The following is a 15,567-nucleotide window of genomic DNA, read 5'->3' on the forward strand; positions in this document are numbered from 1 at the left end:
TGCAATTTAGATCTAGTTCAAACATATTTTAAAAAAAGAAAAGAAAAGGTTACAGTAATGATCAGGTTATTAAGAGCCTCTCCTGTGGAAACTGCTTTCCTGTCATCATGCTTTTGAGAGGAACAGACCTCATGAATGAAAAGGATTTACAGTGGTCTCAATCTGAGCCAGAAGCACTGAGCCATGGGGGGGGGGGGGGGGGGGGGGGGAAGAGAGGTACCAGAAAGCAGTTCAGGAAGCAACAGGGATAATTTAGGGCAGAAGCTGATAGGTCCTGGCAACAAGGGAGAGTCAGCTGGTGTGCACCGTATAAGCACAAGCAAAAGCAGGGCTGATGTCAGCTATTTACTTTATAGGGATGGTGGCAGGAGGGCGAGGTGAGGAGAGCAGTCAGTGTTGAGCACTAGCGTCTGGGAAATCCAAATGTGACCAATGGGCAGGCAGGTCCCAGCCCCATCCTACCTGTCCCACCCCCAAAAACTTCCCTCCTAGCCCCAAACACCCCCCTGATAGCGCTACTCTCCCCTACACCCCCAAGGTAGCCCTACACCCCCCCCAAACACCCCCTTCCTAGCCCCACCCCCTTACTTTCTCTTCCCCATCCCTCACCCCGCCTCCAGCGTCCTCTCCTAATGCACCCAGCGCGTGTCCCCCCGCAGCCCGTGGGGGAAAGGGGCGAACCCCTTTCAGGGCCTGCCCCCCGTATGACGCCCCCGGCCGCTGCCTCCTCCCGGGGCTCCCCCCCGCTCTGTGCCAGGGAAGGACACTCACCCCACCCCGCCCTGCCAAGCCTGTCCCTTTCCCTTCCGGCGCGGCCTGATGACGTATACGCCTACACTCTATCCGCGCGCAGCATAGAGATGAAACGGGGCCATAGAGAGTGGGGCTAGAGGAGACACGCGGGGTCCTCCACTCCCCCACCCCTCTCTGAGACAGAGTCCTCCCTGCTTTTCTCTAGGGCTGGAGACCCACTTCTGCGTGGCCCCAGCTTGCCCAGTGCCTCCCTCTGGGGATGGGAGCCAGGGTCAGGGCTTCTCTTCCCACCTCTGCCCCTCACCTGGAGCCTCCATGATCCCTGCCTCTTCCCACAGGTAGCTCTCACAGCACTTTACAAAGGAAGGCGCTGCCTTCAGCCCCCTTTTACAGCTGGGGGAAACTGAGGCATACAGGAGGGAAGCGATTTGCCTAAAGTCACCCAGCAGGCCGGTGGCAGAGCTGGGAAGAGAACCCAGGTCTCTTCAGCCCAGGGCTCTGTCTGCTAGGCCACACTGCTTTATACATTTACATAGCACCTCTAATCCCAAAGTTTTGCGAAAAGGAATCATTTCACCGAGAGCCAGTACTAGTCTAGTGGGGGCCTGAAGCAGGAATATCCTGAGCCCCGCTTACCCCTCAGCCACTCCCCTAAATATACAAATTGCATTATTTCCACAAACCAAAAAACATACCAACACAACACATACAAATACACTTGTTAAAAAGTCCATGTTAAATAAGATGAATGGTATTTCGGGGGGTCATACTAAACTGGGGGGCCCTTAAGCTGCTTGGAACCTTAAACAATTGCTTATTCTACTTATGCCTAGCGCAGTCTTCACCCACTGTTGAAGAGCAGAGGCCTTTGGGGGTGGAATTCAGCATAGCACTGCACAATTGGCTGGGGCCAAATTTTCAGATGTGGTTGGAGTAACAACTAGGCACCTAAGTAATCCATATTTAAGCACTTAAATCATAGAATCATAGAATATCAGGGTTGGAAGGGACCTCAGGAGGTCATCTAGTCCAACCCCCTGCTTAAAGCAGGACCAATCCCCAACTAAATCATCCCAGTCAGGGTCTTTGTCAAGCCGGGCCTTAAAAACCTCTAAGGAAGGAGATTCCACCACTTCCCTAGGTAACCCATTCCAGTGCTTCACCAATGTGTGGCTTAATTTTCTGAAGCACTAGGCACAGCTCCTGTGGAAGGAGTCTGAAGTCAATAGGAGTTGTGGGTGCTCAACAACTTTGAAAATCAAGCCACTTAGGTGTCCATATGTGGATTTAGGCACACAAGTTTGAAATGAATGGCCTGAATGCATTATTGGGGAGGAGATCACCCTCACTTAAGAAGAAAGATTTCACTTTGGAGATCTATTTATCTATAACTATATGTGTAATTATACTTGAAGAAGAGTTCTGTGTAAGCTTGAGAGCTTGTCTCTTTCACTGAGAGAAGTTGGTCCAATAAAAGATATAACCTCACCTACCTTGTCTATATAATTATACCACATTCATCACACTGGCATCTCTTCTTTGTTCCCATCAGTGCTGTATGTGTGGTTGATAGGAGAAGTTTCAGGGGCTCAACAAGAAGAAAATTTGTCCCATTAAATGTAATATTTCCAAGGCTGATTAAGTTCTTTTCTGTGTTGCTTTCTTTTTGTCCACTAGATGGTGAGGCACTCACATTGATAGCGAAAGCAGAGTCTGGCTTTAACTTTGAAAGAGCTAGTGGTGGAAAGGATGGGATGTGTTTTCTAAGATGGGATGGCTCCACTGCATTCAGTATTTAATGTTTAGGGGAATGGCCAATCCAAGGAAGATCTTGGATTGTGGGAGGTCGGGGGTACTTCCAAAAGGCTAATGGTCATTGCTTTCCACTAGAAGGAACTTGCACCTGTCGCTATTATATCAAAATGGACCAGGCCAGGGGTGTTGTTTCCAGTTTTTCTTCAGATGATTTTACAAAACAACTTAATTAAAAAATAGAAACCCATTCTGAACATTTCTTTTGCTGAGCATCAGCAGAGAATGATCGTGCTAATTAATCTTTTATTCAGTGCTCTGAAGCTAAAAAGTACGGTACAGGAGCAAAAACTATGTCTATGCTACAGAGCCTATACCAGCATAGCCCCCTAGTGTAGACACAGCATATGCCAACAGAAGGAGTTTTTCTGCTAGTGTAGGAATACCATCTTCCTGAACCACGTTAGCTATGCCAATAAAAGCCCTCTTCTGTTTGCACAGCTGCATCCACACCGGCTGTTTTGTTGGCATAGTCAGGAGTGAGGCTTCTTCACACTCCTGATGGACATAGCTATACCAGTATAAGTTTTAAGTGTAGATCACGTCTAAGTAATGTTAGAAGCAATGAACCTAGACAGTTTCTCTAATTCCTTCAAATAGGAAATGAGGCCCGGGACAAATTCCTTGGGATATGCATATCGATAATATTCAGTTCTATGCTAATGAGCTTCTTATAGTGCAGCCATCATCCTAGTATCTGAGCTACTGAGATACTCCTAGGATGAATATAATCAGCTATGGTACCGCGGAGCTGCTTGGATCTCCATAGGGAATATACATGTAATGTAATTGGCCGCTAGATGTCATCAAGCACTTCACTTGCATTCTCAGAGAGAGCGGGTCCCAGTGCAAAGGTTCCTGTTGGCTCAGCCGGTCACTGTAGGAGGACTGCCCCGTGATGTTTCCACTGCTGATAATACAAGCTGCCTATGGAGCACTTTTTATGAGTCGATCTCAAAGGAGGGAAAGCCACAGTTAGCCCTTTTAATTAAGAGAGGGGAAATGAGGTATCGAGAGACTAAGGGCCAGATTTTTAAAGGTACTTAGGCACCTAAAGATGCAGATAGATCCCTAGTCGATTTTCAAAAGCCTCTTAAGCAAGTTAGGTGCCTAAATCTCATAGGCACCTATCTGCACCTTTACATGCCTAAACACCTTTACAAATCTGGCCCTCAGTGACTTATCCAGGGTCTCATAGCAAGTGAGTCACAAAGCTGGCTCAAAATCCTAAGTTCCCGTCCCATGCCCTGTCCACTACCACGCACCAATTCGTATGCAATACCGACCCCCCACCCTTCATTCTCCTCTCTCATCATCTTCAACAGGGCTGTTTGGATTGAAGGTTGCAACTGGGTTTGAGACGTTTCTCCCAGAATTACACACCCCATGTCCAACTCCCAGACAAGATATGAAACACAGAAGAAAGTGACCTAAATGAAGTGGAAAGAGGGCACGCATGTTTAACAGTGAGGGTCATTAACCATTGGAATAATTCAACAAGAGCTTTTACGTCACTTTAAATCCAGAGTGGACATCCTTTAAAAGAGAGATGCTCTAGTTCAACCACAAGTTACCAGGCTCAGTGCAGCTGAATTACTAGCTGGAAACTACAGCCTGTGTTACGCAGGAGGTCCGACTAGATGACCATAATGGTCCCTTCTGGCCTTACACTCTATCCATCTAGATGCGTTTGTCAGTGCTCAGCCTGTTTCCAGGTGAATAGATGTCCACACAACAACACCCAAAACAAACAGCACTAACTCATTGGAGGAGTCAAGAACTGAATGGGTCTTAGACACTTAGGCCTGATCGGCACTTAAAAGTGAGGTTGACACAGCTATGGCACTCCGGGATTTGAAAAATGTATCCCCCGGAGCACTGTAGTTAAGCTGACCTCGCCCCCAGTGTAGAAGAGGCTAGGTATATGGAAGAATCAATGCTTTTGTCGACCTACCTGCCACCGCTCGGGGAGATGGATTACCAGCGTCCATGGAAAAACCCCTTCCATCACTGTAGAAGGCTTTTACACGTGGCAGTACAGCTGCATAGTGGTGTGCCACTGTAGCGCCCGTAATGCAGGCTTGGGCTGAGCTACCTTTCTACCCTAGCGGTAGTCGTCCCTCCAGATCAGGACTGGAGCAGCGTCGGAAACCGTGCAGTGCCACTGACCAGGCTCTGATCTGATTTGTGGGAGCCTGGTACTGCCACCAATGCAACATCTGTTCGCCACCTCACCCTGTTTAGACTGGCACAGCTGGAGGAGGAGAAAGAGGAAGCTTACCGAGAATGGAAAAGGAAAGAACACCCCAGTCCCTGCCCTATGTTACCCAATACCCAGTTAACTTTAATTTACCAATAGTGCTGCATCCACCCAGTGACTGCATCATTTACACAACTTCTGCAAATCCTTGAGCAAGACATGGGAGAGATTCTTCCCTTTACTTCCCATGATGGTTTGGTAACTGTACTGTGCTTCAGGGAGCTAATCATTTCAATTCCCCCTTTGGTTATGGCCAACAGACATCCAGGGGCACAGTCCAGAAGTGTCTGGATCCCTGTGGCAGGAGGAGGCAGGACCCCAGGTATAGAGCCATCTATCTCCATCCGGGAGCTGCAGCTTTAATGAGAGATGAGCATTGCACTTTAAAGAAAGCTCCACAATGGTACATTGGGGGGATAGGAAAAGCAAGGGGAAGCAGGGGGAGTGGGAAGAGAAAGAAAGGAAAGATGGAGGAGAAAGGCAGAAGAGAAGAGGAGGTTTATGGGAGCCTAAACCGTGCTGAATCCATTGGTCTAAATGCCCTTCTGAGCTCAGGAAAGGATGTCTCGGTGGATGAAGCCCTGTGCTGTCAGCTGTCCCCACTGGCTATAAAAACTAGGGCATCGCTCTGATACACCGCACGAGCTCCCTATATGCAACCCTCCCATCCCTCTCTAGTTCACAGATTCCCTGCAACCCCATCTCTCGCTCAGGGGTTCTGTGTGGACCCCATTCCTCCTTTTCCCCACATGCCAGGACCCCCCATTCTCCCCCATGCCAGAGGCTCTGTGTGCACCCCCTCTTTGGCCATCACCTCTCCATCACCTCCTTCCCTCCCCCCACTCATTTCTTTCTGTCTGGGAGAGAAGTCATAGGGTATCGACGTGTTTAAACTGTATTGAGACAATGGGGGTGTGTGTGTGTGCTGAAAGGTGTTCATGGTTGCCATCAACCAGTTCTTTGATATATAGGCAATTACAGACCTGGTTAAAGCCCCTGGGCCTGCTAACCAGATATAAGGGGCCCTGTGTGTCTTCCGTGGCCAATGATACCTAGAACATTCACTGACATTTTGAAATAAATCAGATGTGGTGTTGACAGACAGACAGACAGACAGAAATGCCACTGAGTCGTGTGTGAGACCTCACTCTGCTTGGCCAATAGAATCAGCACCACAGCTTACGGAGAGCTGAGAATGGCCACTCATCAAGCCTTTTTCTTTCCGATCCCCCTGGAGACCGGCGCCAGTGTCCCTGGGTGAGCTCATTCTACAGCCAGAAGGCAGAAAGAGCATGAGCTGACACAAACTGCACATATCCCTGCCAGCTGGAGAGAGATCAGCATGACCAGAGTTACGCTCTCATCCAGGGGACCCATGGCTCATGCCAGCAACAGCCCCACAGCTGAGACAAGGGCTGGGCCAAGCACTGCCACAAAACAAGCCACGCTTGGATTTTCACTCACATCAAGCATATTCTTGTTGTGACCGCACAAGGACCTTCTTCCACTGGGCTAAACCGTGGGGAGCAGCCAGCCTGAGGGCTGCTGCTTTCCATCCACTTGCGCTCCCTCTGGACTGGCCCACTCAGAAATCACTGGGGGTCAACGCTCTCTAGAGTGGGATCCCCCAAGCGCACGTTTAACCCTTTCACTGCTCATCCTTCATCTCACTGGCCATTACCTATGAAGATCACATTTGTGCTCACAGAAATGCCAGTACATCAGTAATGAATGGAATGCCAAGAGCACTCAGCAGGTGCATTCTGCCCAGCTGTACCTGGACCATACCGCTGCTCTCTGCCTGCAGTATTCATTTGGTCTGAACCTCAGGTTAACATCTCCTCGATAGATACCTCCAGCAGGACAGCAGCCCCTAACACCACAATGGGATGTCAGTGCAAAATCAGCCCAGACGGAAAATTAGTCACCAGCCCCACTCTTAAAACAGCGAGGTGGCCCTTGCAGGTCTCCTAGCCTAGTTCTGGTCTAGCTAACCGTGCTTAGCTTATAAGATGTGTTAGGATCATACCCCACGGCCACATCTCTGACAAGTCAAAGCAGTTGAAGTTCTATGGCACATGAGATTCTTCTAAGCTCTCCAGGGACAAGCAGCAATCTACTAATGGGAGCGCTGAGTCCACCAGGGAGAATGTTCTCAAGCAACGTATCCCCGAGTTCTCCTTTGCCTCTGGTTGCTTCTCTTCCTTCAGGGATGTGTTCCTGTCTGACTGACGCTGGCCATGGCTGCTGCACTGACTTGCCTCTAGCTGATTAAATCTCTAGGAGGTAAGAGCTGGAGTGTGATTTCTAAGCCACGTGCAGCGATCAGGACTGCTTTAGCCCTAGCAAAGTTTCCACTTTTAAAGGACTCTTGACCTTAGGATGCTGGGGATGAGTCTGCAAATTCATCTGTAAGTTCATGCAGCTGCTGGACCCCACCATGATCCCCCACCCGCACCTCCTGGCAACAAACTGCCAAATCCTTCCTGTAATGGGGTCCTTGATCTTCTACCCAGCTGCCATAACCCTCTTTCTAAACTCCTGGACATCCACCCAGGTTCCCTCCTCCCAGCTGCCAGAGGGATCACTTATCCAGAGAGATGCCCTGACTCTGCATCAGCTGTCTAACCTGTCACCAAATGCCCTTCCTCAAGGCAAGACCACACTTCCCTTCCAAATCCAGAGCCTCCTAGCCCCCTGTTGTGCGGCCTGACCCACTTCCCAGCCACCAGAATCCTCCTTCTATCTGCCCCCACAGCCCCCAAGACATGCACGCCCTGGCCAGGTGTCACCCACCTGGAAATCAGGAAGCATTCTAAAGGGTTAAGATCCCTTTTGCTAGACACAAGCATGTGATGAGGTAATGGCCTTAGGTGTCTGCACCAAGGAAAGGGTTACAAGTTAAACATGTACCTTCCATGTTCCTGTTGTGTCTAGTTGGGAGCTAAACACCTTCCACCTCTGGTCAGGCCAGGCCCACACACAGGGCCAAGCTAGGCGCAGACAGGATAGTCAACCAGCTGAGAATGCTTCTCCTCTCTGTGAGAAGAGGGGGTCTTAGAGAAACAAGGTGGGTGAGGTAATATCTCTTACTGGACCACCTTCTGTTGGTGAGAGAGACAAGCTTTTGAGCCACGCAGAGCTCTTCATCAGGTCTGGGGAGGTACGCCGAGTGTCACAGCTCAGCAAGGTGGAATAGATTGTTTAGCTTAAGGAGTTAGCACATATTCTAAGGGATGCGCGGAGTACCTTTCCCAGACTTCAAGAAGAGCTCTGTGTAGCTCGAAAGCGCATCTCTGACACCAACAGAAGTTGGTCCAATAAAAGATACGACCTCCCCCACCTTGTCTCTCTAATATCCTGGGACCCACCCACGACTGCAACAACACTGCCCACAACAGAGAAAGGGTCTGTAAATCTTGAATTGGGTGGGAGTGGGAACTATGCTACTTTCATACTGAGTTCCAGGTTCAAGATACCGGCCACACAGAGCTGGGGATTTTGCAAGGATTCTGCTTTCAGTTACTTTCCATCCTCTCCTCTCCTGCCTCAGCCTGGACCCAATGCTGAGAATACAGGGGAGCTGTCTGTCCCTGTCTGGCAGAAAAAGACAGGCCTGTTGGTTGCTACTTGGAGTGGACCCCCATGAAGCGATGCAGCCCGATTCCCCCCGCCTCCCGCATCCAACTCCCCAAGAATACAGCCCTGCCCATCCCAGCATGTTTAGGTCAGGTGGAGAGACCAGCTGGCCAATAAACCAGTTCCCAATACCAACGGGCCGGGATAAAAATGGGATGAGGGGCAGCTTAACTGGTGGGTTAGCCCCTCTCCCCAAGTTCTTAGGATGCCAGTACACCTCGGGCTGGACTTTGGCCACACATCCACCGGGCAGCAATGGGTCTTTTTCTGTGTATTCAACAACAGCGAAGGGCAAGTCATCAGCAATAGAGGAATAATAATGTCCCCCAGTCCTTGCCCCTGCTTTGGGGATGTGCGTCTGAATCCCAGTCAAAGGCTAACATCTGATTCTCAGCCCCGTCACTCAACACAAAGCAAATAAGCTTTTAATAAAACCCACATGCCTCAAAGGCAGAGGGAATAAAGGGAAAGAGGAAAACAATCTTCTTAGCTTAAATGGGACCAGTCCCTCCCTGGTGGAAGCTCCTCGCAGGGGGTGGAGTTATGCCACGGAGGCATTTGGCCTCATGATTTTAAAAATGCCGGTTGCCATGGCCACTGGAAGCGGCTGTTTATTTTACATCATTTCTAGAGCTTCCGTTGCCGTCGGGAGGGAATGTGGATTTTTAAAAGCATGTCGCGACTTTTCTACGGTTTTGTTTTTTCAGGAGCTGTTTGTTCCTCCCAAGAGCGGAGATAAATGCTGCGGGAGTGTGGGGGTGGCAGCCCCGGGGAAGATGAAAGGGAATAATGCAGCTGTCTGCTTGCAAAACTACTTACCCCAGCCCCGTTTCTCCTCCTCCTGCAATACACTCTGGGATGTTCCTCCATGTTAGGGCACAGAATCATTCCAGAGTTTCTCTCTTTTCTGATAATTGGTTGCTAGGGACTGATCTCCAGAGAACGCCACACAAAAAGGGTGAGATGCTTTCATGTCTACAACCTACCCGGCATTCAGCACACAGAGAAATATAGGGCTCTGTTGTCAAACAAGTGCCTGAATGGGACATCCACATCCCACATTTGGTCACTGAAATTGGCACTTAGAGGAGGTATTTATGCACTTGCAGGTAACTTACTGGTGGTACATGCTAATTTGAACGTCAGCATGTGGGCTTTGGGCATCCTGCTACAGCTCCCCAGTTTGAAGCCAAACGTGTATCTATATTCCTACATGTACCCACGGCAGACACATGAAATGCACACACACACAAAGTGTGAGTCCACATTTGGAAAAGATACATGCATAGGCACACACCGAGAGACACAATCACACAGATTCATATGCGCGTGCACACAAATAATCAAACACAAACCCCTTTTAGCAAACAAATCTTCGCCCACATACACACCCACACAAACATCATCACCACCATCATCACCATTACAACAGAGCAGTAAAATCCCTCATTTATAATCAGGGCTTGGTACATAATCTAGCCAAATGGCCCTCCTGGTCCAGAACCTAGACTGGACCCCATAAAGGGAGAGGTGCCAGCGTCTCCATGAAGACCACTAGGAACGTTGATACCGCTATTAATTTTTCCAGGAAGGCACTCAGATACTCCTGTGAAAGGCAGCAGTATAAAACTCTGAGCTAGATCGATAGATAGAAGCCCGATCCCTCACCCAGCGCTGAGCCAGTTTGGGTTCTGGCTATTGACGCTCTTGAGATACAATGGCAGCAAAATGTTTACAAAAGATAAAGCACAGTAATCATATTGCAGAAAACGCAGAGAATCTTTATTACAATTACCACATGATATGCGTGTGTGTGTGTGTGTATGCACGCCCACACACACGCCGTTGGGCTTTGCACTGTGAACATACAAAGGAGACGTGCAGCTGACCATCTTCTCCTGGGGTTAAAACACCCCATGTTCTGTGTCAGAACAAAGCTTCTCTCTGCGTGTGATGCTCTGCATCTCCTCCCCAGAGTCAGACACATGTGGGCCAAATCTGTCCGCGATGTAACCCCATTGAAGCCAAAGCAAGATGAAGAATTTGACTCCTGGGTGTTCTAGAGCCCATCTCCTTAAGACACAGCTAAAGGGCCGCCCAGAGGGGGGGGGGGCAAGTGGGGCAATTTGCCCCAGGCCCTGGACCCCACAAGAATATAGTATTCTATGATATTGCAACTTTTTTTATGGAAGGGGCCCCCAAAATTGCTTTGCCCCAGGCCCCCTGAATCCTCTGGGCAGCCCTGCACAGCTAGGCAACCCCAGGGCCAAATTTTCCAAACTTGGGTGCCAAATTGTAGACAGCTAAACCCACCGTTAGCTACTTAACTCAAAGAGGGCTGATTTTCAGAGGTGCTGAACTTCTTCAAATCCCACCAAAGACAACAGGTGCTCAGCACCTCTGAAAATAAGAATGCTTATTTAGGTGCCTAAATATGAATGTAGACACTTATCTTTAGCCATGTAACTGTGGCCTGATTTGCAGAGCTCTGGAGCACCCACACAACCCCTTCTGGAGAGCTATGGGGGCCCAGCACCTTGGAAAACCAGCCCCTCAGCCCCATCGTGTTGTACATCCCATCCCGAACCACATCCCCTCCCCAGTGTCAGACACATACAGGCACCTGTCCTATGTGACATGTACAAAACTGTACAGAAAAATTGCACGTTGTAATAGAAGTGAAATCTAAGGGCATCTCTCTGTAAATAGATGGCTTTTTTTTTAATATATAAATTTTAGTTTAGATCAAGTAGTAAAAGTCACTTCAGCTGAACCAGCTTCTCCTTCCCTCTGCTGAAATGGAAATATCATCCCCCACCCCCAGTTTGTGTGTGTGTGTCTCTCTCTCTCTCTTTCCTTGAAATCACTGGAAGTACAAAATACACACAAGAGTTGCTCCCTGCCCAGTCTGTGGCAGCTGCCCATTCAGGGAACCCTTCACCCTTCCAGAACTTGCGGATATGTCTCAGTTTAGCAAGAGCCTGTCCATGGCTCTAATGCCAGTCATTAGAGTCAGTGCAGTCTTTCTCTGAGCTGGTTAGCAAGTGTCTGTGTGTGTGTAGGGGCGGGGAGGTGTGTGGAAGAGATGGAGATATGCACCAACCGGTCTAGATCATTTCAATGTCCGCTCAGGTGAAAGGGCCACATCGGAGCTGGTGCCTGTACTCAGAGGGCAGTGAAGGAGTGTTAACTGCAGGCTGGGTAGGTCAGTCAGTCTGTGTGGGAGCCCTGCCAGTCAGCAGGGCCTGATGACTGCTGTCTGCCTCTCCTCAGGCTGCAAAGGCGAGGGGAACACGGGCAGGGGCACAGCAGCAGGTGGTATTTCCAGACTCATTCTGCCCCTCCTCACCCCAGGCAGGCGGGCCCTTCTGAGAAGGCAGCTGGGCGGTCTCTAGCCTTCTGGCTTCAGCAGCCCGACAAGCAGGGCCTCTCTTGGGCGGGCTTCCAGGGCGGTGGGCTCTGGAGGCTCCAGCCCCTCATCTCCCGGGCTAAAGTCAGCACCTCGGCCCGCTCCCGGCGCTGGGGGGCCGGAGCGGGATGGTTGCAGCCGGTGGCCAGGCTGAGGCTGCCCGAGGGCGCGTTGTTGCGGGAGGTGCCCAGGTTCTCCTCCTCCTCCTCCTCCAGGATGGAGCTGAGCCGGCGGGCGCCGCGGCTCCGGTCGGCGGGGGACCGGTAGGGGCACTGCCCGTTGAGCAGCTTGCGGATGGGCACCAGCGGGACGATGGAGTCGCCCAGGCGCTGGCGCTGGAGGCGCCGGGCGTCGTTCTGTCTCTGCAGGCGCTTGAAGTCGCTGAAGGCGGCGCTGGCCGTCTGGTAGAGCAGCCGCGCCACGGCCCGCGCCTTCTCCGCCTTGGAGAGCAGCGCGGCGTGGCAGCGCAGCACCACGGCCTTGTTCTTCACCTGGTGCCGGTAGACCCAGGCGAAGAGCTTGGGGTGGCGGCCGTCCGCCGCGCAGTAGGTGATGCGGCGCAGCAGGTAGGCATGGCCCGGCCGCCGCCCGCCGCCGCCCCGCTTCTCGCAGGGGGCCATGCGGATGCCGTGCGCCCCCAGCGTCAGCTTCACCTTGGTGCCGCTGGCCCCGCCGTCGCTCTTGGCCCAGATCTTGCCCACCGCCTCGTCCGTGCAGCCCTCGCCCTTGGCCTGCAGCGTGACCGCGTTGCCCAGGTACCAGGCCGTGTAGGTGGGGTCCTCCTGGTTCAGCTCCACCTTGTGCCGCCGGCTGCGGAACACGCTGCCCAGCCGCTCCAGCGGGCACTCGGGCAGCAGGTCCGGGCAGGAGCGCACGAAGCTGGCGAGCAGGGAGGCGTAGCTCAGCCCCGGGCCCAGGCTCTTGCCTTTGCCTTGGCGCTCGTCTTCCACCAGCACGAATTTGTTCCTGCGCCAGGGCAGCATCGCGGCTCTGCAGGGGGGAGCGGGGGGGGGGGTAAGAGGCTGGCGAGGCAGCGGGACCGGTCCCTGTGCGGCAATCGCTGCCTTCCCCCGGCTCGGGGAAGGGGCTTTTCTCCGAGCCCACAGCGAGGTGCCCCGACCCCGCTGCTCCTCCCTGAGCCACTATTCCGCCCACCACCTCCGGGAGATGCCCCGGTCCCTACCCCACTGCCCCGCCTGGAGATGTCCCGGTCCCTCCCTACCCCACTGCCCCGCCTGGAATGGCCCCGATCCCTACCCCACAGCCCCGCCTGGAGATATCCCGGTCCCTACCCCACTGCACTGCCTGGAATGGCCCCGATCCCTACCCCACTGCCCCGCCTGGAGATGTCCCGGTCCCTAACTCCCTAGGCACTGCCTGGAGATGTCCTGGTCCCTCCCTACCCCACAGCCCCGCCTGGAATGGTCCCGATCCCTACCCCACTGCACCGCCTGGAGATGTCCCGGTCCTTAACTCCCTAGGCACCGCCTGGAGATGTCCCGGTCCCTCCCTACCCCACTGCACCGCCTGGAATGGCCCCGATTCCTACCCCACTGCCCCGCCTGGAGATGTCCCGGTCCCTAACTCCCTAGGCACCGCCTGGAGATGTCCCGGTCCCTACCCCACAGCCCCGCCTGGAATGGCCCCGATCCCTACCCCACTGCCCCGCCTGGAGATGCCCCAGTTCCTACCCACGGCTCTGTCTGGAGATGCCCCAGTCGCTACCCCATTGTACCGCTTGGAGATGCCCCGGTCCCTACCCACGGCATTGCCTGGAATTGCCCCGGTCCCTACCCACTGCAGATTGCTGGGGGTGCCCCTCCCTCTGCTCTGCCCCACTGCAAATGGATGGAGATGCCCCTCTCTCAGCCCCCCCCCCCCCGGCTCTGCTGCAGCTGGGCGGCTGCCCCGTCCCGCTGTCCTCACCTCACTGCAGCTGGAGGAAGATGCGCCGATCCCGCTCGCACTGCCCCGCAGCGGGCTCTGGCTCCCGGTCCCGCGGCTTCTCCTGCTGTGACAGCAATGAGGAGAGGATGCGGGGATTCAGCCCCTGACTGCGTGTGCTGCTCCCCCTCCCGGCCTGCTCCATCAGCCACACACGCACACACACGCACACAGCAGCCCAGAGCTCTCACACAGACAAACACACACACCAGCCCAGAGCGCTCTCTGTCTCGCGCGCGCGCGCGCACACACACACACACACACACACACACACACACACACACAGCAACCCAGAGCTCACACACACACACACACACACACACACACACTCTCTCTCACACACACGGGCTCAGAGCTCACTCACACACACACATACACACACACAGAAAGATCAGCCCAGAGCTCACACGGGCGCGCACACACACACAGCGGCTCAGAGCTCATTCTCACACACACATATATACACACAAACATACACACACAGAGATCAGCCCAGAGCTCACACACACACATAAATACACAGGGAGATCAGTCTAGAGCTCACACACACAGAGACCAGCTCAGAGCTCGCTCACTCTCTCACACACACACACACACACACAGAGATCAGCCCAGAGCGCTCTCTCTCTCTCTCTCTCTCTCTCACACACACACACACACACACACAGAGATCAGCCCAGAGCGCTCTCTCTCACACACACACACAGAGATCAGCCCAGAGCGCTCTCTCTCTCTCACACACACACACACACACACACACACACAGAGATCATCCCAGAGTGCTCTCTCTCTCTCTCTCACACACACATACACACACCAACTCAGAGCTCACCCACAGGGAGTCCCCACTTTTCTCACAACCTCACCTGGACCATTCCTGCAATGCCCATAACCCACCGTGCTGCCTCCCAAGCAGACACCTGCCTGGCTCTTGGCTACACATTGCTTTGGCCATGGTGATGTGACGGGGTGAGGGGTGTTCCCTACACTCACAATTCTGAGCACTCACAAAAGCAGAGAGATGCCAAGGACATTTGCCATAGCAACCTTGAGTACTAGAGAGCCCACGGTTCCTCTGTCGGGGGGAGAGAAACCAGGGCTGGGGTCCACACAAAGCAAAAGAACCTAGAATTAGCCCACGGTGGGCAAACCAATCTTTACCCTGCCAAGTCCACTCGGGGTCAGTGCTGTGGGATTCTCATACCAGCTTCCTAGTGCTGGTTTCAAAGATGCTGGAGGCAATTGCATTAATATTGAGGCAGGTAAATCAGTGGCCCCATTTCCAGAGGTGCTGAGCACCTGCAAAATCAGGTGTTTTATTCCAGGCCTAAATGTGCATCTAGGCACCCGCGTTTGGAAATTTCATTATTTTTTGGCATGACTCCAAAGCACAAAGGCCATTGTCATCCCTTACACAGCGCTCTTCATCTTCAAAGCACTTGGCGAACATTTATCATTGCAACAAACCAACAGGGTAGGTAAATATCAGGATCCGGTTTTACAGATGGGGAAACTAAGGCAGAGCGGGTGGAAATGACTTGCCCAAGGCCTCAGAAGGATCAGAGATTAACTCACGAGTTCCTAACCCCCATCTTTGCTCAGATCACTAGACTATCTTAGCCCAGCTCGTCTAATGCCATAAATCCTGGCTCAATTGTAATTTTCTCGTTGTGAGTTTCTAATAACCTCTGAACATTGTTTGAATGAAATATTTATGGCTGTTGGTGAATATGGAGATAGGGTTGCCAGG

At 52.4% G+C, this 15,567-nt stretch overlaps 1 protein-coding gene across 1 annotated transcript; it reads right to left on the bottom strand.

The window, feature by feature from the left end:
- Positions 1-11,869: 11,869 nt before the first annotated feature.
- On the bottom strand, positions 11,870-12,856 carry FAM43B (family with sequence similarity 43 member B). Its single transcript, XM_065421464.1, has one exon. It carries the CDS (start codon positions 12,854-12,856, stop codon positions 11,870-11,872), a length of 987 nt encoding a protein of 328 aa, XP_065277536.1.
- Positions 12,857-15,567: the final 2,711 nt, after the last annotated feature.

Source organism: Emys orbicularis, chromosome 22, assembly GCF_028017835.1.
Source record: "Emys orbicularis isolate rEmyOrb1 chromosome 22, rEmyOrb1.hap1, whole genome shotgun sequence".
Classification (NCBI taxonomy): Eukaryota; Metazoa; Chordata; order Testudines; family Emydidae; genus Emys; species Emys orbicularis.